General features: G+C 36.6%; 1 protein-coding gene across 1 annotated transcript in view; it reads left to right on the top strand.

Moving 5' to 3' along the window:
• The window catches only part of LOC122332717 (collagen alpha-1(XXIV) chain), a 78,107-nt gene that overhangs the window by 19,401 nt on the left and 36,227 nt on the right, over positions 1 to 22,479 (top strand). Inside the window, exons 5-19 of the mRNA XM_043230089.1 lie at positions 743 to 796; positions 5,037 to 5,090; positions 6,316 to 6,369; positions 8,303 to 8,347; positions 9,177 to 9,230; positions 10,140 to 10,184; positions 11,114 to 11,167; positions 11,714 to 11,758; positions 12,779 to 12,832; positions 13,876 to 13,920; positions 19,374 to 19,427; positions 19,508 to 19,552; positions 20,323 to 20,376; positions 21,290 to 21,343; positions 21,444 to 21,497. Coding sequence (XP_043086024.1) covers positions 743 to 796; positions 5,037 to 5,090; positions 6,316 to 6,369; positions 8,303 to 8,347; positions 9,177 to 9,230; positions 10,140 to 10,184; positions 11,114 to 11,167; positions 11,714 to 11,758; positions 12,779 to 12,832; positions 13,876 to 13,920; positions 19,374 to 19,427; positions 19,508 to 19,552; positions 20,323 to 20,376; positions 21,290 to 21,343; positions 21,444 to 21,497 — 765 coding nt within the window. The remainder of the gene's footprint in view (positions 1 to 742; positions 797 to 5,036; positions 5,091 to 6,315; positions 6,370 to 8,302; positions 8,348 to 9,176; positions 9,231 to 10,139; positions 10,185 to 11,113; positions 11,168 to 11,713; positions 11,759 to 12,778; positions 12,833 to 13,875; positions 13,921 to 19,373; positions 19,428 to 19,507; positions 19,553 to 20,322; positions 20,377 to 21,289; positions 21,344 to 21,443; positions 21,498 to 22,479) is intronic.

Genomic DNA, 22,479 nt, shown 5'->3' with positions numbered 1-22,479 from the left:
CATGGATGGATGGATGGATTTTTAGATGGATGGATGGATGGATGGACTGTTAGATAAATGAATGCATTAATGAATCGATTGGTAGATGGATGAAGGGATGGATGAATTGTTAGATGGCTGGATAAATGGATGAATTGTTTGTTAGAAGAATGGCTCAATGGATGGATGGATGGATGGATTGTCAGATAAATAGATGGTTGGATGGATGGACTGTCAGATAAATAGATGGATGAATTGACTGTTAGATGGAAGGACGATTTGTCAGATTGATGGATTGATGAATGTATCAATTGTTAGTTGGGTGAAGGGATGGATGAATGCACTGTTAGATAAATGAATAGATTGTTAGAAGAATGGATGGATGGATTGTTAGATGAATGGAAGAATGATGGATTGATGGACGGATTGTTAGATAAATAGATGGATGGATGAATTAATCAACCGTTGGATGAAGAGATGGATGGATGGATGGATTGTTAGTTGAATGCATGAAATTTTATGAATTTTCACTTTAATTAAAAATTTTAGCTTAAGTTTTGTTAATTGTGTGCTTTTGTCATTTGTATTTGAGAAGAAAGGATGTGATATCACTCAGTTTATTTGATTTGGAAAACTGGGTGAAATACCAGAAATATCACAATGTCCTCATTATCATTTAATATTGATAAACATGGGATGTATATCACCCAGTTTTCCTCCACAAATCTGTTTTTGAGATGATTGGTGTGTGTGTTCCTCTCAGGGTCCTCCTGGTCCTCACGGGAGTCCCGGACCGCCTGGTTTACCTGGTTCAAAGGTAAGTTCCTGTCCGGGCTCTCTGTCCTCGACGATAACATCCAGCCGTCTAAAACAAGTCTGAGCCGTCAAATGAGCTCCAGACGCTCCTCCTGTTCTAACTCGCTGCTCTCAAGCGCAATAGCTCTTGCTTCCTTTGTCATGGTGTGTGTGTGTGTGTGTGTGTGTGTGTGTGTGTGTGTGTGTGTGTGTGACGAAGAAACTTCAGAAAACACTGGAAAGAGCCGTCGGGGAGACACTGACAGTTTGATCTTGTAGAGACGAGAGGAAAGTATACCTGTGCCACGACATTAAGAAACTGTTACCTGTGTGTGTGTGTGTGTGTGTGTGTGTGTGTGTGTGTGTGTGAGTCAGAACATGGTCAAATGTAAAGCAGATGCACACCCCCCCAGAGCAGCTCCTTTATATACACTTTTGCAGTGTTTTCAGTCAGCTTTTATTGTTCTGTTTTCTTTTTTTTTGTCATTTTAGTAGTTAGTAGTTTTTGCTGTTAAAAATATTTTAAATGTAAAATTTTTATAAATTTTTTTCATTCATATTTTGAATAAGCTTTTTATTTTTATTTTGTCATTTTTCCGTATTTTTATAAGCGGTTTGAATCCTGCATTTCTCTGTTTTCTTTTTACATTCTTATTTCAGTGTTGATGTTTCTTGTCAAATGCATGGCTTGTTGGCGGTAGAGTAATGTGTTTGCGATGTCAGAGGAACTTGTGTCATGTTGTGCTGATTTCATAGAGGTCAAAGGTCGTCTTCATAGTGAACAGTTCTGTGTTCGTAAACTCTTCCTGCTTCATTGATATCAGATGCAAAAAAAAACTGAATACAGCACTAGTTAGTGAGAATAAGGCTGGTTTAAATCTGGTGACTGAAAGGTTGCAGGTTGAAACTCCTCAAGGGTTCATCGGTGACCTTTAACCCTTGTGCTCTGGATAAAGATGGTCAACTCAGCTGGACTGAGCCTTTGACTTAACCTGCTGTGTGTGTGTGTGTGTGTGTGTGTGTGTGTGTGAGAGGGATGACAGGACGCAGGTGTGTACTTGAAGGTGATGGACCTGTGCAGAGGATAAAAAGGTCCAACAAACACATCAGTCATAGAAACGTGTGCGTCAGGGAGAGTCTTCAGCATTTCTGGATAGTTTTCATATATTTAATTCAGCTTTAGTTTTTAGTTTAATATTTAGATTTTTTTTCATATAGTCATTTTTTATTCTAATTAAATTTTTTCAATTTTTATAAGAGTGTCATGTTTATGCAAAACATTTAAAACATTTTAAAAAAAAAAATTCATAACTTATTTTTAATTGTAGTTCATTTTTTTGCTGTTGTAACTGCACTGTGCACTTTTGACACTTTATAATTTTTTCCCCCTTTCATTAATATTAAATCTTTTTCATGTATTTAAGCTTTAATGTAAAATTTGAATCAGCATTCTTTATATAGTAATTTTTTGTTTTAATATTGGTTGAACTTTCGGTCATTTTATTTTCTTTTATCTTTTTTGTAGTGTTTACTAAAATTGAATCTTTTATTTCTGTTTTATTAATAATTATATTTCGATTCAACGTTTAAATTTTTGAATTTTTTTTTATGTGCTTTTGTCATTTTCATAAGCTTTTAAAAATATTTTTAAATAGTTTTCATATATATGTTTAAGCTTTAATTTCTGTTAATGTTTTAATCAGCTTTTGGTTTTTTTTAGCAACTTTGTTTTGTTTTTGGCTCTTGTTTTGTATTTTTCATTTTATTGCTATTAAGCTATTTTTACGTCTCTGTCTCTCAGTTTTGAACGTGTGTAGCTCTTTACTGGACGTGTGTTTTATTGCGAGGGAAGTGATGTGGCTCGTAAAGCCTGTGCGGTCGTAAGCGTCGAGCGCAGACTTGTGTGGATGTGGTTTATTCACCGCGGCAGACGTCTGTGGCTTTCACTAAACACACTGAACACAGCCCGCTCAAGACACATGTCATGTGGAGAAATAATGCAGCGCATTTGATTCCAGGTGAATTTGAAGAGCAATATCGTAATTGCAGACTTTTTTGCCGAGGTTTTGTCGATTCTGAAGCCCTCAGGCAGTGGTTCTTAAACAAGCTGATTTAACATTACAGACAAAACAAGCATTAAAATAGCCTAAAACTAATCGAATTAGGGTATTTCTGATTGCTGTTTACTCCCTTAATGAATCAAATAATTTTTAAAAAAGGAAGTGTCATTTGTAGACCTATAAAAGTTGAATAATTTAATAAAATTGTGTAATCTGATCACAGAAATTAACATTAACATTAACATTTTTAATATACAAAGACTTTAGCGAGATTTCAAGACCTGGGAAAGTCACATTTTAACACACTTATAACATAAATGAATAGAATTGCATTAAAAAACTATTCGCATTATGCATGGTGAAAGTTTAAGACCTGTAAAAGTCATGTCATGGACATCTGCAGGGGCCTTAGAAACAAAACCACTGTTTTATGTTTAATTACCAGACAGAAACATCTGAGGAGCTGGAGGCTCTCTATGTTGGAGAAACAAAAGAGATCTCATTCATGTTTTTTCCTTTCCCCATTAATCTAAACACTTGACCTTCATATTCACAAGTGCAGTCTGGTTTTTCCATCACGTTCAGAGCTGACCCGAGTGGGCAGCGGGGTCGAGCGCTGCAGATATCATCACCGATCCGAGCCGAGCGGCCCACAGATGAGTCATGTGTCCGCTGGGATCTGGAGAAACAAGACAAAGCTTTATATCCCTGCTCGAGACGTCAGGGAGGAGATGGGCTTCACGGGTTTGGGAGGTTCGGCCGGGACGTGAACGCAGCTCGTGGTTTGCTTCGCGGGCGTCGGATCCGGACTGTCTAGGGTTGATTGGCGGCAATTGTGTTTCCATCAAGCTGCTCGTTTCGGGGATTAGAGCTCTCATGCGGGCCCGAATGGATCTGGAGGAGTTTGATTGACGTGCTAAATTTGGTCCATGCCGTCCATGCTTTTGGAATGCAAAAGCATGCTGTTGTACAGTTGGTAGAGTCACAAATGGGTTTATGTTGCACGTTGACCGATGATTAATGGCCGACGTGGATGAATGAAATGATCGATGGCGCGTCGATGACCTTAAGTCGCTGGGCGTATTCGTAGGAATAACCTAAAATACATCGTGTGGGTCAAAATGATCGATTTTCCTTTACGTGAGAAATCATTGGGGTATTAAGTAAAGATCATGTTCCGTGGAGGTGAACTTCCTAACACAAATATGGGAAACTAGGGAAGAAAATAGTTTGTAAAAAGTGGTCGGATTCTGTTGCATGGAAATTAATAAAAATTAATGTAATGCTATTTGATATATAGGTAGCACTTTAGGATAAGGTTCGTGTTAGTTGATGTGTTAACTAACATGAAGGAATAATACATTTATTACAGTATTAATGTTAGTTAATGGTAATAAAGTTGCTAGTTTGTGTTCATTCAGAGTGCTAACAATCACAACTGTTGATTTTAATAATGCATTAGTAAATTTTGCAATTAACATAAACCAGTATTAATAAATTAATTATGCTTTTTAAAATTTGTTTTAATTTTTTTTTTAAAATTTCATTAAAATTGCGTTAAAATTAAAGTCTCACAAGTAACAAAATTACTTAATATTATTTAATAAAATAACAAATAATCATCACAAAGCATTTTCGGGCCAACTACATCCAGAATTTTCGGTTTCAACATTTTTCGATTTTTCATTTCAGTGCATCCCTAATCAGTAACATATTTGATTAGTAATATGCATTGCTAATAACATAATCTGGACAACTTTAAAAGGCGTTTTCTCAGTATATAGACTTTTTTTGCACCCTCAGATTCCAGATTTTCAAATAGTTGCATCTTGGCTGAATATCCTAACAAACCAGACATCAGTTGAAAGATTATTTATTCATGTGATGTATAAAAATGGACCCTTATTGACTGATTTTGTGATCCAGAGTCGCGAAACGTGTTCAGAAAACAACAGTCCGATAGATAGCAGGTTGTTATTCTGAGCTTTAGTGTGTTTGAATAGATGCAGAAAGCAGCTTTTGCCTCTTAAAGCTCTCCAGATCCACTGTTATCACTTGCCTTAATCTGTCAGCACAAGAGAAGACGGTTTGCATGTATCTTCTTGAATTTTAGACATACTTCTGAGTTTCTGTTGACAGCTCTTTTTATGGCATGAAGAACATCGCGCTGAATTAACATAGCGCATCTTATTTATGTCCCAGGGAGCAAAAGGTGATCCTGGACTGTCCCCGGGTCAAGCGCCGGCGGGTGATAAGGTAAATAGCCATAGCATCTTTTCTCTCAGGGTGCTTTGAGATTTCTTAGCATTTACAGCCCTGCTACTTTAAACTACAGCAATCACTCATTGGTTTTCTGGCCTTTAAAGGGATCGTTCACACGTAAATGGACATAGTTTACGCGCCGTCGCGTCGTTCCAGATCTGTGAGACTTTCTCGTTGCGCAGAATACAGAGCTAAAGCCAAACTTGTACAGAGCTGCTCAACACTGAAGACGTTTGGGAAAACCGGGCTCCTAAAATGACAACGCTTTATTCAAATGTCAAACAAAACTTGTGTCGACAGGTGCTTTATTTATTCAGGGGGCGCTGTAGGCATACTTGTGATAAAATGAAAAGCAAAATGCACAAATGCCATTGAAATACTTGTGTTTCTAAATAAGAAAGCAAGACGTTTGTGTTTGAAAGAAGTTATAGCTTACATGAGTAAAAAACTCAAACATGACTCTTGTAAACTAAGTTTACATTAATATTTAATATATATTTCTCTAATGTATTATAGAAAATCAAATGCAAGGAGCTCTATATATTTATTATTATTATTAATATTATTATTATTATTATTATTACATCTCTTTTACTTTAGAACATCTATTAATATTAAATATACAAACAAAATGTTAAGGTGTCAACTGCAACTGAAAGAAAAAATGTACTGATTAATTACATCCAAAATAAAAATTTTGTTGACATAAAATATGTGTGTGTACTGTCTATACTGTATTTTTATATATATATATATATATATATATATATATATATATATATATATATATATATATAGTACACATACAGCATGTGTGTGTATTTATATTGTATATTCATAATAAATGCACACATATATTATGTTTGTTTGGGATGTAATTAATCATTTGACCACTAGAACAAACAAGTTCATGCTTGTTTTAAAAAATTACATTTGTCTATAATTTCTGTTCTGGAAAGGACTAATACGTATGTATTACCTCCTGTTTTAGAGAAACACCAGTTCTTATCGGTATCGGTTATCGGCCAAAATGATTCAAATATTTAGCATCACCAAACTATACAAAATACAGGTGTTTCTTTGATTTCCCTGTAAGAAACTCTTCGCAACGTGAGGGCGAGGAGTAAGCAGCTTGTGCTTGAATTTCCTCCGTTTCATCCAGGTATGGCCCTCAGGTGATGAAGGACAGCACTGAGTTTTTTCTGTTTTATTATTTCAGGGTGAAAGAGGACGGCTGGGTCCACAGGGTCCTAAAGGTGAAGCAGGTCCAAAGGTAAGGCCTTCTCTCCACCTTACTGCCAGAGAGCCTGTTTCAGATGAATTATGGGCTGTTTGTATTGGTGAGATGTAGTGTTTCGTTCTCCACGGCGTTCATACAGTATCGGTTACCGCTGCCATGTCAAGGCCCCTCTAAGCAGCGACTGGATTGAGTTACAGACCAGAATAAAGACACTGTGTGGTGTTTTTGGGGCAGGCGGAGGTCTGTTCACACTTCTCAAGATGTAGCTTTGCTCTGTGAGTCACCATCACCTAGGAGCCCCCGTTAGAACCTGAGACCCCCCAAAGGTCAAGGGTCGTCTTTCAGAGGAAAGGCACTCTGCAGGGTCACACTCTCCTGGTGACTTGAACAGTACCTTGTTGCATCTTCAAAAGCGCGACTGGTGCAAGTTTTCGCTCACAAGAATGTGTTTTCGCAATATTTAGTTGTGTTTGTTGGGAGATATCGTGAGGGATATGCTCTTATTTTGGTTTGTACGGTAAAGAGAACCAGAAGCCTTGTAAAGTCCTTGCAGTCTTGACTAGAAATTGTTGACCACAGCTCGTCTTTTGCGAACAGTGGCCGATTGTAATTGGATTTTCACTTGCAGTCCCGAGAGCCCGGTTGAGACTGTTATTGTGCGAATTAATGTTCTCCGATTGGAGTTTTCTTTGGAAAGAGCTCTTTACTATTACTTCGGGGGCTTTTAGTTGGTTTTGAAAGGTCGGCTGTCATAACCTGGGAAGTGATAAAAAGCAGATCTGTATGGTTAGGTTTGTGGATCCTGGCCCGATTCATCTGAGATTGGGAGAACCACAGGGATCTGGAGGTGAAACTAGAATTGTTGATAGAATACATCAAGCCATGACAGAAGTCATTGATTTGCCTCCAAAGACAAATAGCCTCAAAAGACTTAGCTGATCAAATTGAGTTCGTCCAGGTTTCATTAAAAAAAGTTGCTTCATCAACCCATCTGAGCTGTTGGTTGAGCGGACATCAATCTTAAAAGCTACTGAGTATTTCTTGCACACAGGTGAAGGCACCCGATTTTACTTCCATAAATACCTTTTTCAGAGTGAAACAAGATACTCAATGAGGTAGCAATGCAGAACAGGAGTTGATATTGAAAAGTGTATAGAAGCATCAATATAATTGTCTTGACTTTCATTTTGACATACCTCACCTCATTGCCGAATGCCGGGAGTTTTTGATCTTAAGCGTGCTAAATTTAAGTGATCCGTGTAAATGCTCTTTTTTATAGGTTATTAGTATCTGGAGCACTCAGCTCATGCAGTAAAATGTTTAAAGGGCTTGAGCAGAAATAGTCCTGCAGGTCCAGACCAGGTCAGGTGTAAATCACAGTGACCTCTGATGCATCATTGTTCTGCAGAAAGCCTGGAATTTTCCGATTCAGAGGACTGCACCATACTTGAGCCTCTTCGCTCTGTCCGAGACACAGCGCCACCTGCTGGCAAACAGATGTCAGTGCCTCTATCGAATTAGGCTTTTGAATATCAAAATATTCAATTCGATTCATTGCACAACTGATTTTAGGATCGCATTGTTGTGCTTCAGTAAATTTGGCACCGTTCGCTTTCAGCGCACAAGAAATGTTTGGAGGTGAGGTTTTCTGACCTCCCCTCCCCGTCTGACTGTCGTGACTTGTCTTTCTTTCATGGGCTCGAGCTGGAGCTGTCAGACGGGGAAGGCTTTAAAGGGTTTTGACAGTTCTGGGGAAATTCTTAAGGGCTATTAGTCTTATCTGAGGCCACTGAGACTTTAGGCAACAAAATCCCCAGAAATGTGGAAAAGATAGAACGTCAAGTGCAAGTCTCTCTGTTTCTCCTTGTTCTGAAAATTGTAGGGAAATGAGAAAATTCTTTGCTTTGTGTTCTTACCGGCGTTCTGTGAAAGAGTCTTGTTGTAATCTGCTTTCATTTCTGTACAGGGTCCCAAAGGCTATCCAGGACCAGCAGGTCTGCCCGGAGAACAGGTGAGTGGATGAAACGCGTCTCAGGTGAATGTCGGTCTGTTTGTGAGGTCCTCACACTGACATTTTCAACTGCTGCTTCAGTCAGTTAATGTCTGTGAAGCTGCTTTGGGCTGGAGTTTGTCAGACCCCAAGCCATACTGAACTAGTCATGTTTGCTAGGTCAAGCATCAATTTTATTATTGCTAAACATACTGACATATGCAAATATTCTTGTGCATTATTAGTAGTGTAACACAAGCCATGATTTGTCAAATAAACGATGTAGATTCCAGTTATTTAGAGCGTTTTAGTGCATTGCTATGCAGAATGCCCCTTTTAAAATAAAACATTTTCATCTTTGATGCAATTGTATTTTCATTGTTAACATCAGATTTTCTTCAATAGATGGAGCTGAAAATTCAGAAGTTAGGTTTTTGCTTTACATTTAATCTCCCTTTCAGATAGCAGCCATCCTGTGGCGCATATTTTGACCGTGCAATCGGTCTTTGCCTTCATGTTTGACATGGCATTAAACAGATCTATGAGTTGTACCTTTGTACCTCCTCAATAACCGAGTCCGGAAGGTTTGGAACTCAATACATGGAAAGTTTCATTCGGTCACAAAGCGCAGTCTTTATATGCAGTCATCTGATGCAAAGATGATCCGCGCTGGAGTCGCGCAGCGGAGAGGAGCCGCCGTCTGGACTTCAGCCAGGGTCAGGCCGCGGAGAGCCGGTCCGGCCCGTGGATGCTTTGAGAGAGAGATGCCACAGGGAACAATAGTGGCTCTATTCGTCCGCTGGCAGCCGCTCTCATCTCTCATTCAAGTTTTTCTTTCTTTTTTCGTCAGGGTTTGCCAGGATTGCCGGGCGTATCTGGGGCGACAGGTTACCCTGGCAGGCAGGTGCAGTGACCAATATCCACTAAAGCAACAAAAAAGGCTTTTTGATAATGTGTTACTTTATTTTACTTCATTTAAACGTGAATCTAAATTTAAATGTAATATCGGGCAGCTGTTGAGAATGTAGTAGAATGCAGTTTACTGTGTGTTGCCAAGTATTTTGTATACAAGTATCAAGTATATTTATGTGGAATAATACATTATATACAAAAATTAAATTGGCATTATAATTTAAATGCAAGGTGAATAGAGTAAACATTGAAACAGCTATCACCGCACTCCCTCAACTGATCAATCACAATACATAACTGCTAAATAAAAAAGCTGCTAAAGCGAGGAAAAACTTTAGACGCAAATGGATAAAGTGCAATAATGTAAACAGTTGTGTTTTAGATGTTTTCCTTCTACTGGCCTGAGAGAATTGCGGATGATCACAATTCATTCATCACACATGAAATGGGTGGTTGAGTGCATTGCATTGTGGGATATATTATTCAGTGCAGTGCGCTCTGCGTTTTTATATAATGTGCATAGTGTATATACAGCATTTTTAGTATCTTTAGTATGGAAGTATTCCATTCATCTTATAATTTACTTCTGGTTTTGCTGTAGAGTATGTTCAAAATTTAAACATAAAGTCTAAAGTGTTAGTCCAAGCTTTTATCACATTTCCATTTCATTTTTCGAAATCTACTATATCAACAGTGTTATAAGAGTAAGATACATTATATGAACATGAATCTTAAAAAAAAAAAACACACCTATTTTCCCCTAATTTTCCAGTTTTTTTCTTTATGCAAAGTATAATTTCATTTTGATTTTGTGATGAAATATGACCTTGACATGTTTTTGGCAGGTTTCAAGATGTGTCTATATGTCTTATATGTGAATGTGTATAATGTTGTCTTGCAGGGTTTGGCAGGACCGGAGGGAAACCCTGGACCTAAAGGTGTCAATGTACGTACAGTATTCATCTCAAAATCTTTTATTACTCAAGTCCTCCAGCCTGTTGTGTCACGGTACTCAAGAAGTCAAGATCTGACTACCGCATCTCAGAGATGTTGCTTGTTTCAGAAACGGCTTTCAACATCTGGCATTGTGCCGTGGCACAGGAATGTGCAGAGATGGGAGGAGGGTTGTGTCTTTCATCTTTGACCGATAGTACATGTGATCTCACTTAACTAGAAAGAAGAACAGCACATATAGTGCTCTGTGCACCTACAGCAAACAAAAACACCAGCCAATTGCTCACACTGCGCTCTGAATGATTTGTGTCTAGTGTGTTAAATGTGGAAAAAATTAGGTCATCATAGCCTGATGCTGACATGATCATCTTGTTCTGTGTGTTATTGAAAAATGTTTGCTGCATTACTGTATTTACAGTAGAGCAATATACAGTTTTGGAATATACAGTTTTGAGCTGATAAATGAGCCTGTATCTGTATCTAGTTCAAGGTTAAAACTCTGGTGAGGGTTTTACTCAAGTGTTTAGTAAATAATTTTAAAATCAAAATATAGCAAGCTGCAGTTATGTGAGCAAACAAGTCAATGGTATAAATAGATTCTTTCATTCATAGTCGAGGTGGAGATTTTAGGCTCATGGTTTATTAAAAATTCAGTTTTTCTTGTCCAGTAGGTGGCACTGTCTCTAAAGTGCTCTAGCATAACCAGGACATGGAGACGATGACTTGCACCAATTTTTGTTCCAATAAGCCAAAGTGTTTCACAGATATGGCCTTGCCTTTTGTTCGCTGTCATTGAATTTGTCAGTGCATTATATGTAGATGTAACATCAGAGTACAACTTTTGTTCAGCATGGTATCAGGATTATCAGAATTTTAGTATTTTTGATCTATTGTTGAGGTGTGTCTGTTTTTCTGTATCAGGGATTTATCGGACTTCCAGGAGTTGCAGGAGCGCCAGGACTGGAGGGAGAGAGAGTGAGTTTAAATGCATAATTATGCAACAAAATGTTTACATCAATGCATATAGCATGCGTGCAGATGCCATTAGCATGAATTGAAGCAAAGTTACATGCGGTTGATTGCTACAGAAAGTCATTTAGAATCATCATTCAGTTTGCATTATTTGAATTTGAACGAGATGCAGTATTCCATGTTAACAAGAGGCAGGTGTGATCAGAAAAAAAACTGTTTAACCTGGTCAGTTTTACTTTGTCTGTAATGGAGTTTAGGATATGCAGCAAACTGCACTTACATTTATATTTATACCTAACACTTTTGACGCTTTTTGCAAATCAGCTTGCATTGCATTGAAGTTTTCCATGTTCGTGCATTCCATGCAACATTTGTGGCATTACAAGCGTCATGTTGCCACTGACATTTGACAGATTTCTAAATGAATGATATGAGCTGGAAAACACACAAGACAACAGCGTTGAGATTGATGATGCCCCCCAGCTCAGTGTGATCAGTGTGTGTCAGATCGGACAGTTTGGTAAGCTCTATCGTCTCGATGTGTTCCAGGGAATACCGGGTCCTGTGGGAATCAAGGGTCCCAAAGGAAGACAGGTAAACACTCTCTCATTCGTAAGCTGTCATCGGAGGAAATTATGCAAATGAGAGATGCACATTAATAACAGATGACAAGATTACATGTGGCTGAAGAAAACGCAAGAAAATGATCAAAGAATCGGTTCTTGTCATCTGCTGTCCAGCTGCAAAGACGATAGCATTATCCCATTGGAAGATGTTATGCAACATATAAAAGTCTACAGTAGTACAGAAACATTGCCTCGCTTCATAAAGGAGTTGCGAGGGTCAATCTGACTGATGTGCGTGTGTGTGTGTGTGTGTGTACTATACATACACACACATGCAATATGTCACTTTTTTATATAATATAATAATAATTTTTTTTTCAGCAGTAAAATGAATAAAATATCTCATTTTCTACCTTTTAAATACAACTACAATTAATAAACAGACAACATCAATTATTATTTAATGTAACTACATTAAGTTAAAGGGGTAGGTTCAGGGTTAGTGCCTAGTTATTACCTAGTTATTATTCTAACTACAATAAGAACATAGTATGTACATGAGGAACAGAACTGTAAAATAATTTGCTACCATATAGTCTGTAGATATCAGCATCAGCCATTAAAAAGTCAAATTGATTGAGCACAGTTGTACACGTTTTTGGTTTTTAACCAGGCATTTGATCAGAGATAGTCAGATGCCGGTGTGTAGTTTTGGGAAGTGTTGGTCACGAGAAAGCCTCAAACGCGCGAGTCTGTTAAAATCACAACAGTGCCGGTGTGCCAGCTGGGCTCCTGCCCGCCGTCTGCAGCAGAATGATTAATCACAGGCATCTCCAGCGCGGATGAAAGCTTGCTGGAAGACGTTCAGAGGCCCCTGGGCTCTCAGAGATACAAGCAAACATGCAGACGCTCTCCTGAACTGCAAACCACAGATCCTTTACAGTAACACGCACCGATCGGGAGATAAACTACGGTGCGAGATCAGCTTCACGGCCAGACGATCCGTGATCTGACCTCGTGGTTTGAGATTGACCCAGTGTGTTTGCAGGGTGTTGTGGGCGATGCGGGCGAGCGAGGGCCACCCGGACCCGACGGGAACGAGGTACGAGTCTCTGGCATCATATAAACACATTTACTAGGCCTTTGCTAGAAACTGGACCAGTAGATCTATAGTCATAATTGATACCATGCATCGTTTTTGGACAGTGATACACACGTATTCTTTGATGCTTATGAACTAATGCATTAGAATGAATTATATATAAAAATATTACAATATACAATTGTACAATTGCAGTTACAAATACGATTGTATAAATAAATATTTAACAGTAAGTTTCAGATTTTGTATGCACGTATTACATTTTATAAATAAATCAGATTGTAATAACTATCAGTATTAGTATTAGGTAGTCTGTGGATATATCAGTGTCAGCTGTTAAAAAGTCACGTTTACATTAAATATGCATATATATATATATATATATATATATATATATATATATATATATATTCAGTACACTTCCATGCACAGCTCTGGTGAGATTAAATAAGACTATCATAAAGACATTTATGTTCGTTCGGACTTTCTATTCATCTGTGAATCCTGAAAAATAGAATGTATCATGGTTTCTACAAAAAAAAATGTATAAATACAATATATTGCACAACTGTTTTCAACATTGCTAACAATCAGAAATGTTTCTCGAGCAGCAAATCAGCGTATTAGATTGGTTTCTGAAGGATCAGACGCTGAAGACTTTCTGAAAATTCAGATTCGATCACAGAAATAAATGACATTTCATCAGATGCACACAGAAAACAGCTACTTTAAGTTGTAGTAATATTAGCAGCAGTGTTTCAGAGCGCTAATTAAAAAAAATAACCCAGAACCTAAAGGATCTTCATTTACTTCTAACATAAAAGTCTCCAATGCATTCATTATATTAATAAGAATATCTTTCTGGATTATGTAAGGTTTAGGATTTGAACACCGGTTGAGGTGTCAGCTAGTGGCGTTTCTTATAATAACACAATAAAAAAAACCGCAATGTTTCTGATATTAAAATAATGTGTCAAAACCAAGATCTTTGAAGAAAATACTCGTAAATGCAAAAAAAATGCTAATGCTTGAATGTGTTTCAGGGGCCTGTCGGAGGAACCGGCAGCAGTGGATTCCCAGGCCTGAGAGTGAGTCACACACACACACACACACACACACACACACACACACACACACACACACACACATATACATACACACACACACACACGCATACACACACATTCACACACATATACATACACAAATACACACACACACACATATACATACACACACACACACACACACACACACACACACACACACACACACACACACACACACACACACACACACACACACACACACACACACACACACACACACACACACACACACACACATTCACACACACACACACACACACTCACACACACACATACACACACACACACACACACACACACACACACACACACACACACACACACACACACACACACACACACACACACACACACACACACACACACACACACACATACACACACACACACACACACACACACACACACACACACACACACACACACACACACACACACACACACACACACACACACACACACACATACACACACACACACACACACACACACACACACACACACACACATACACACACACACACACACACACACACACACACACATACACACACACACACACGTGCAGGAGTTGATTCTTTGACACCTCGTGCAACCTCTCTGTTCTTCCTCAATAATGTTTGGAGAACAGTTTAGTAACACTTTATTTCTCTAGTTCACTTTAGACGCTCTACTAACAGTAAGTAACTTTTAACCAGTACTTCTAGAGTACTACTAAACTTTTAACACTTTGATGACTCCACAAATACTACATACTGACTATCAGAGATTTTTCTACTTATTCTACTAACACTAAACCTACCCTAATAATCGACTCTGAGGGTCAGTAGACATGTAATCGTGAAGTAATGAGAATTAGTTTACATGTAGTTACTTATAGTAACTCAAAAACAGATCTAAGTTCTCTTAAAACAATACTATTAATAATGATATTATATTATATACTAGCATTTGACTCGCTGGCGATGTAATGCGAAGACTGTATTTTATTGATTTAATTTTGGCCATAACTTGAAATCTAAAATACAAGAAGTGAGTGCAGCGATGCTGAAGGGATGCTGAGTGACTGCTCTTTCATCTCTCCCTCGAGAGCAGAAGCAGGTTCTTCACAAGATCTCTGCTCCTGAAGTGTTGAGCATTATTAATATCCTCCTGGCAGCAGCCGCTGGCGAGACTCAACTTTGTACAGTAACAGAAGAAAAACCAGAGAAACACATGATTCGTGTGCAAACTATATTACTGGTCAGAAGAATAGTTCATACTGATTATTAATTGTACTTTGAGTACGCTACTGATTTTACTGCATGCATTGAAACATGTATTTTTAAGATCTTATTTATTAATTTATTCATTCATTTACTGTTTACTGTATCACTCTCAGTGCTTTTGGTGTGAGAAAAGCACATTATATACGCATTAATAAAATGTATTACTGTGAATAATAATAGAAAAAGGCTAAAACAAATTAAAGGTGCATTAAAATCATCACATTACATCTCCAGCAAAATCAGCAGCAGTCATGTGACGTCAGTCGAGAAAACGTAATGTTAACTGAATTTATCAATTTTGTGATATAAACACTTGAAGTCATGGTTGCATATAAACTCATAATACCAACAAAAATTAATTAAGCTTCCGTAGTTTTTATTTAATATTTTGAGGTAATTTATATTTGTGATTTATTTTATTAATACATTTTTATATTAAATTTTAATTTGTGTTTTTTATGGTACATTTTTATTATAGATTTTATCTAAGTTTTAGTTGTAGTTATTTTAGTTTAACTAAAAAAATTAGACAACTAGAAGAATTGAGTTTTACAAAGAGAGTTTTAGTTATTTTATTTCAATCATCCAAAAATAAATCATTACACACAACATTATGCATAAATTTTATGTACATCTCTGTTAACTCAATGCAATGGAGTATAACATTTTAATTATTGGTAAAACACCTGTAAAATATAGATAGGAAAAAATATTATTTAAAATGTAGCTTTAAATAAGCCTGAAGTCACTCTTAGCTTTCATTGATGTGTGTTGCATGTGTTTTTTTGGAGCCGTACTCGTGTGTGTGTGTGTGTGTGTGTGTGTGTGTGTGTGTGTGTGTGTGTGTGTGTGTGTGTGATGTTCAGTAACAGTAGAGGACGTCTGCTCGTCTCGTTCCGGCTTTAAAATCAAACCCCCAGAGTCGTATAAAGCGCTGGACAGAGACGTCAGGGTTTAAAGCTGTTTCTGTCTCTATCTCATGATGATCAGAGCTGTGAAAATCTGCTTTTATGTTAATAAATGTTGAGCAGGATCATGTTGATTACAGAAACTGTATTAGAGGTTCGGCTGTTTCTGATCTGTTATGTCATGCCAGCTGATATTCAGACCTTCCTAATTAACTGTATTCATATGAAATTATTAGATAGACTCATTGTTTTAGTTAATTATTCACTGTTTCTTTGTTCAAAATAAATCTGGCATTTTATACTAAACATTAAAAAGAAATATATTAGTATATATATTATTGAAGAATTAAATTTTATATCAAATGCATAATCATTTTAGTTTTAAAATGTCTGTTTTGCTATTTTTGATGTACTGTCAGAATATCTGAATATTTGCTAAATATATCTACATACCTATATGTTACTGGACATATAAATGATTTGTATACCATATGATGGGGGTAACGTTTAATTACTAATTTTTTTTTTATCTTTATAATGTTATAATATACAATATAATACAATAATATAATGTTCTATTTCAAATACATTCTTTATAATTTTATATTCATGAAAGAACTTAAATGTTAGATGCATTAAAAAGAACATTATTAATTCTAAACTATAATAATTATTTTTTTTTTGCACAAAGAACATTTTTATAATATTTTGACCAATTTTTACAAATAATCCTAATGACAACTAAATATAAATATAACTTTAAAGGCGAATACTACAATACTACTAGTTATTAATTTATTTAATAATAGAAAAAAAAAACAATTCATGCTTTTGTTTATCAAGGTTAAATTGATCAAAACGTCCAGTGTAGACCATTTATAATATTACGAAAGATTTCTATTTTAAATAAATACTATTCTTTGGTCTCTTCAATCAGCAAATCAGCATATTAGAATGATTTCTGAAAGATAATGTGAAAAGAAGCATATTAATGTGTAAGCCAGGTAAAAGAGAGGGGTCTTTAATCTAGATTTAAACTGACAGAGTGTGTCTGCCTCCCAAAAAGTGTTAGGGAGATTGTTTGGGTGCTAGCGGACGTGCAGGACTATAATGTGATAAGAGCTAAGAGTGTTGACAGAACCAGGCTAATATTGTTATTCTTCCTAGGATTCTAGCTGCTGTGTTTTGGATCAGCTGAAGTTTGTTTATCGAGCGTGCAGAACAACCACCCAATGAAGCATTACAATAGTGTAACCTTGAGGCTGGACTATTGGTTTAACATGAATGAACATTTCTGGATATTTGGTAATTTGGATCAGATTGGAAAAACGCAGTTTTACAGATTGCGAGAAACATGGTTTTCAAAGGAAAGATTGCTGTCAAACAGCACACCCATGTTCCTAGCTGATGAAGAAGAGTAAACAGAGCGGCCATCAAGTATTAGACTGTGTTCTAACAAGCGAACACCATGTAAAGCGTGAAAAGTAACGGTCCTAGTCTTGAGGTACTCCATATTTCACTTGTGAACGATACGATACAAACCGATGGCGGTCAGGTAAGTTCGCGCAGAAGAGAATTCCGACCCTAAACTTTTGAATGATAGCGTATATTATTTTAATAACCACTTTTATGAACACGTTAAGCTGCTTGTCTGGAGATAACAGAGTTGGTTTGTGTCGATGATTATCTGATATCTATTAACACTCTTCCACTAACTTCAGAAGCTTGGGTTTCTCCTCGTCGCGTTATAGTTCTGTACACGGGATGTTTTGGACATTCCCAGATTGATGCGTGTTCAGCTTTAGAATAGCAAACGAGTCGTATTTCACCTTCTCCTTCTTTCTTCTGTCGTTTTTATCACGTGCAGTGGACAGAAGAGCTGTTTTATGGACTGTGTGTGATTTGTTTGCGATCTACGAGTCTTTCACAATAATCCACCAGCTCCAGATGTGCATCTTTCCTTCAAACCACATGTCTTCACAAGCTAAACAAACAAACATTACCATGATTTTGCACACGCACTATGGTAATACCATGGTATACTGATGCCATCACCGGTCTGGATCCTATAGTACGTTATTTACCTTCACATTCTCTCATAAGATACCTGAAGAGCATCATCTCTCCAGCTCTGAGATGTTTGTTGGGTTTGAGTTGAATGAAGAGGCTGGTTCCCATGAATCAGTGCAGTCATGAGAGAGGTTTATTAGCGACTGCTCTTTAATAAGAAACAGAACCATCTCTGTTAGTGCTGCTTTCATAGAAACACTGAGCTCAGACGCAAGTGTTTGTGATGCTTTTATATACAGATATGACCGGGAGATATATTGTAACTGTGTAGAAAAATGTTACAGTCATGGCAACATGTGTATTTTTACTTTAACTTATCAGAATAATGACTCATTTTTGCCCAAATGCAACTTTTTATTTATTGAAATGTCATTATGATAGAATTAAGTTAAAATCACAACTTAAAACCAGCGCTGTTTTTCATTGTTCATATAAAAGATTTAAATTATAAATTATATAATTTAAATTATATTTTAAATTTTTGCTTTAAAATTTTATTTTTGCTTTTCTGCTTTATTTTTCTATGTTTTTGGTTGTTTTAATTGATTATAAATGTATATATGTAGGTTTACTATGATAAATAAACTGAAATATTAATAGTATATATATTAAAATGTATATTAAAAAGTTTTTTCTTATTTTTGGTAATATATTTTGCCATATATACAGTAAAACAAACTACCTGTTTTTTCCCTCACTACAGTTTCATATTTCAATTCACTACAAAAATAATAAAACAATTTTATAATTTTTATGCAAATGCATTATTATTATTATTATTGTTATTATTATTGAAATATTCTATTTAAATACATTTAAAAATCACTACATTATTTAAATATATGACTTACAGTATTTATTACTAACGTTTCCCAAAGAATGTGCTTCAAAATAAAAGCGTTCCTCCTGCAAGGTATCATAGATGAATTCTGACCGCGAGTGAGAGTAAAAGGACATTGACCTCAGTGGGAAGCGGGTTCGTTCTGCTCTTTCAGGAGTAACTGTGAGTGTGTGTGTGAGTTCAATCACAGATAAAGTGTGTGTTCAGGGCTCTGCGTTTCTAACATGCTGTTTGTAAAAAAACAGAAACTGATGTGATGATGATGATGATGATGATGATGGACGGTGGGACTGTCCTCATACAGCGGTCATTCACCAAACGCTCCATCTCTGTCTCTTCCCTCAGGGTGATCCGGGGCCCGAGGGACCCCGCGGCTTTCCCGGCATTGTGGGACATCAGGTAACATCCCTCACGTCATGCCTCAGTGTTTCTGTAACCTGATTGGCTGGTTGCTGAAGATCTTGCTCTCTCATTGGCAGGGCCTGGCCGGAGGGGTGGGGCCTCCTGGAATGAAAGGTGATAAGGTGATTTAAATATTTCTATTATTGCGGTTAATTTGTTGGAGAAATGGACTAACGTATCATAGATGGTTAAAGATGTGTTTTGCATGACTTTAAAGGCCTCTGAAACTAGTTTCATTGAGAAATAGAAGATCTGTTCATTTGTGGAATCCTTTAAAAAAAAATTTGAAAGATAAAAGAGAAAAATAAAAGATACATCCACAGTACATTATAGCTATAACTGAAACAAAAACTGAAACCATTTGTTGCTCAAAGTAAAATAAACAAAACACTTGAGAATAAATAATAATATTAAATAAATTATGAAAAAATATTTTAGCTAATTTACAATCATTTATCTTAACTTGGTGTACTAAAATAGTGCACTAAAAATTAAAAACGATAGCCAATAAAAATGACTAAAACACACAACAGAATTACAGAAACAGAAATTAAAGTGTGTGTGTGTGTGTGTGTATATATAATACATATATATAAAATTTCAAAATAAAAATGTCAAAACCTTTAACTCAAATTAAAATACAAAAATATTACAAAAAAGCTATTTAAAAATGTAAACTAAAAGAATCTATTAAACTAAAAGAATCTATTAAACTAAAAGAATCTATGAAGATTTTGGTTTATGTAACTTTTTCATCACATTGTTTCCAGACAGTTTTCTTCACTGCAGTATTCTAACACTGTATATACCGTACACACACACACACACACACACACACACAGTTCTGGTGTTAAACGAGTGTCGTCTGTAATCCTGATGCTGTGTGGTTTAGGGTGAAGCTGGACTGAGGGGTGACCCGGGAGAGACTGGATATCAAGGTGACAAGGTGAGCCTCGAGATCAAACCTTATGCTCAAGAAACAGCCTTTTGAGGCTTGGAGACATTTTTACATTGTGAAGTATATTCCTTTCTGTCTGTTGACCAAAACGGTTGATGCATGATGTATGACTGGAAATATAAAAAAACACTAAAAATGTTTTGTCATAATAAACTTAATAAACTTTATGTGTTTGTCAGTCATAAATAGACAGGTACTGTTTATGCTCTCTAACTATTTTATATTATCTGTATTATTTCATACTTTATGCTCAGCATAGTTTTTATGAACTATTTGCATTGGTTTAAATAGATTTGGATAATGGGTAATGTACATTTCTATTTCATTTTTCATTATTATAATTTTTATATATATATATATATATTTTATATATGCATATTTTATCCAAAAGTCTATATTAAGTCTATTTGATTAGGAAGTGTATATACACGTTTGTATATATGTGTGTGTGTATAAATTATGAAGTTTTAACTTACTTTTGTTTAGAATAAGCATAACTCTGTTTATTGTGAAAACAATAAAATTTATTCTATTAAAAAATGATATTAAGTCTATTTGGTTAGGAACACGTTTGTGTATATACACGTTTATATATATATATATATATATATGTGTGTGTGTGTGTGTTTGTAAATTATAAAGTTTTAACTTTTGTTTAGAATAAGCATAACTCTGTTTAGTGTGAAAACAAAAAAATTATTCTGTAAAAAATTTAAAAACAAGTTGGGGAATTGAATGAAAAAAATCGATTTATTATTACAAGTTTAAACCGTAGAATGCAAACGGACGAGCATTTTTTACTCAATTTAAATATAAAAATTTTGAATGTAAAAAATCTGGTGAAGAGATGAATGTGTGGGAAAGCTGTGTGTGAAGATTTTTGTTTGTTTGTCTCCTCCAGGGGACGGCTGGTAATCCAGGCCCGACGGGGCCCCGCGGGAAACCAGGACCTCTCGTAAGACCACCTGCGTTCAATACTAACGCTAATATCGTATGTCAGAACTAGCGTCGCTTTTAATGTGACGTTTATGTTCGATTATTCTCTTTCTGAAAAGGGGAAAACAGGTGACCAGGGACCACAGGGGCCTCCGGGGCCACCGGGACCCGAGGTGAGAGCTCAGGGAAACTGTCAGGATTGATATAGTTGAAATGAAGAGGCCGGGTGGCCGTATTAAATGTTGTGTTCATATCGTATTCGTATCTCATGTGTTTTTACACGTTACTAATCACCTTTCACACACAATCCTATTGAGCTCAGGAATGCGGCGGGCATGTTAGTCGTCGCTGAATTTTGCTCAGACTAAAACTTCCCAATTGCCGTATTCATAAGCAGCAAAAGCGTACACGAAAGTGCGATTCGTTTATCGTACAGACAAGCAGAGGAGTTATGAGTTTCGGAATGCTAGCGAAATTCGAGACGGGGGCAGAAAATATGTTCGTTTTACCATACCGCATTATTTTTTTCCTGCAAAAATCACAAACGCGATGCTGATTTCATGCAACAGTTGAATGAACAAGACGTGAACACGCAGCACTGTTTCGCGTACATGTTCCTGAATGAATCAACCGTTTAAATGATTCGCTTCAGTCGCAATGATTCGCTTAATAACAGCGACTTCCCGCCCTCTACTGGGAGTTTTCGTTATATATATTTCAAAAATCTGTAGATTCGACATCAAATGACTAAACAGTATTGAAAATCGATTGACTTGCGTAGCATTTTTGAACTGATTTTAAGAGGAATGCATTGGTTTTGCTGAAAGATCTAGATGAGTGTTATTAAATGGGTGCATGTGGCCTTTCTTCAACACCACAACACATTAATCACGTAAGAGCTGTTTATATTCTCCAATAAATAGGCCGAAATGTGTCTTTTTTGTTATTTGTGTTGGTCTTTGGTTAATTCTGAACATGGTCGCGGCTCCTCGCAGCTTTCTCAGAGTAAACGCAGAAGCATCTGCGCAGCAAATGGATGAATCTCGTCCAGATCAAGAGTTTAGCGTCTCGTGCTAGTTTGATAGCGGCTAGGTGGCTAGAAAGTCGCCCTCTAGTGGGCCTCATGTGTCGTGTCACGCTGTACGTCTATATTCC

Source organism: Puntigrus tetrazona, unplaced genomic scaffold (genome assembly GCF_018831695.1).
Source record: "Puntigrus tetrazona isolate hp1 unplaced genomic scaffold, ASM1883169v1 S000000148, whole genome shotgun sequence".
NCBI lineage: Eukaryota > Metazoa > Chordata > Actinopteri > Cypriniformes > Cyprinidae > Puntigrus > Puntigrus tetrazona.
This window is presented reverse-complemented; position numbering and strand designations above follow the sequence as displayed.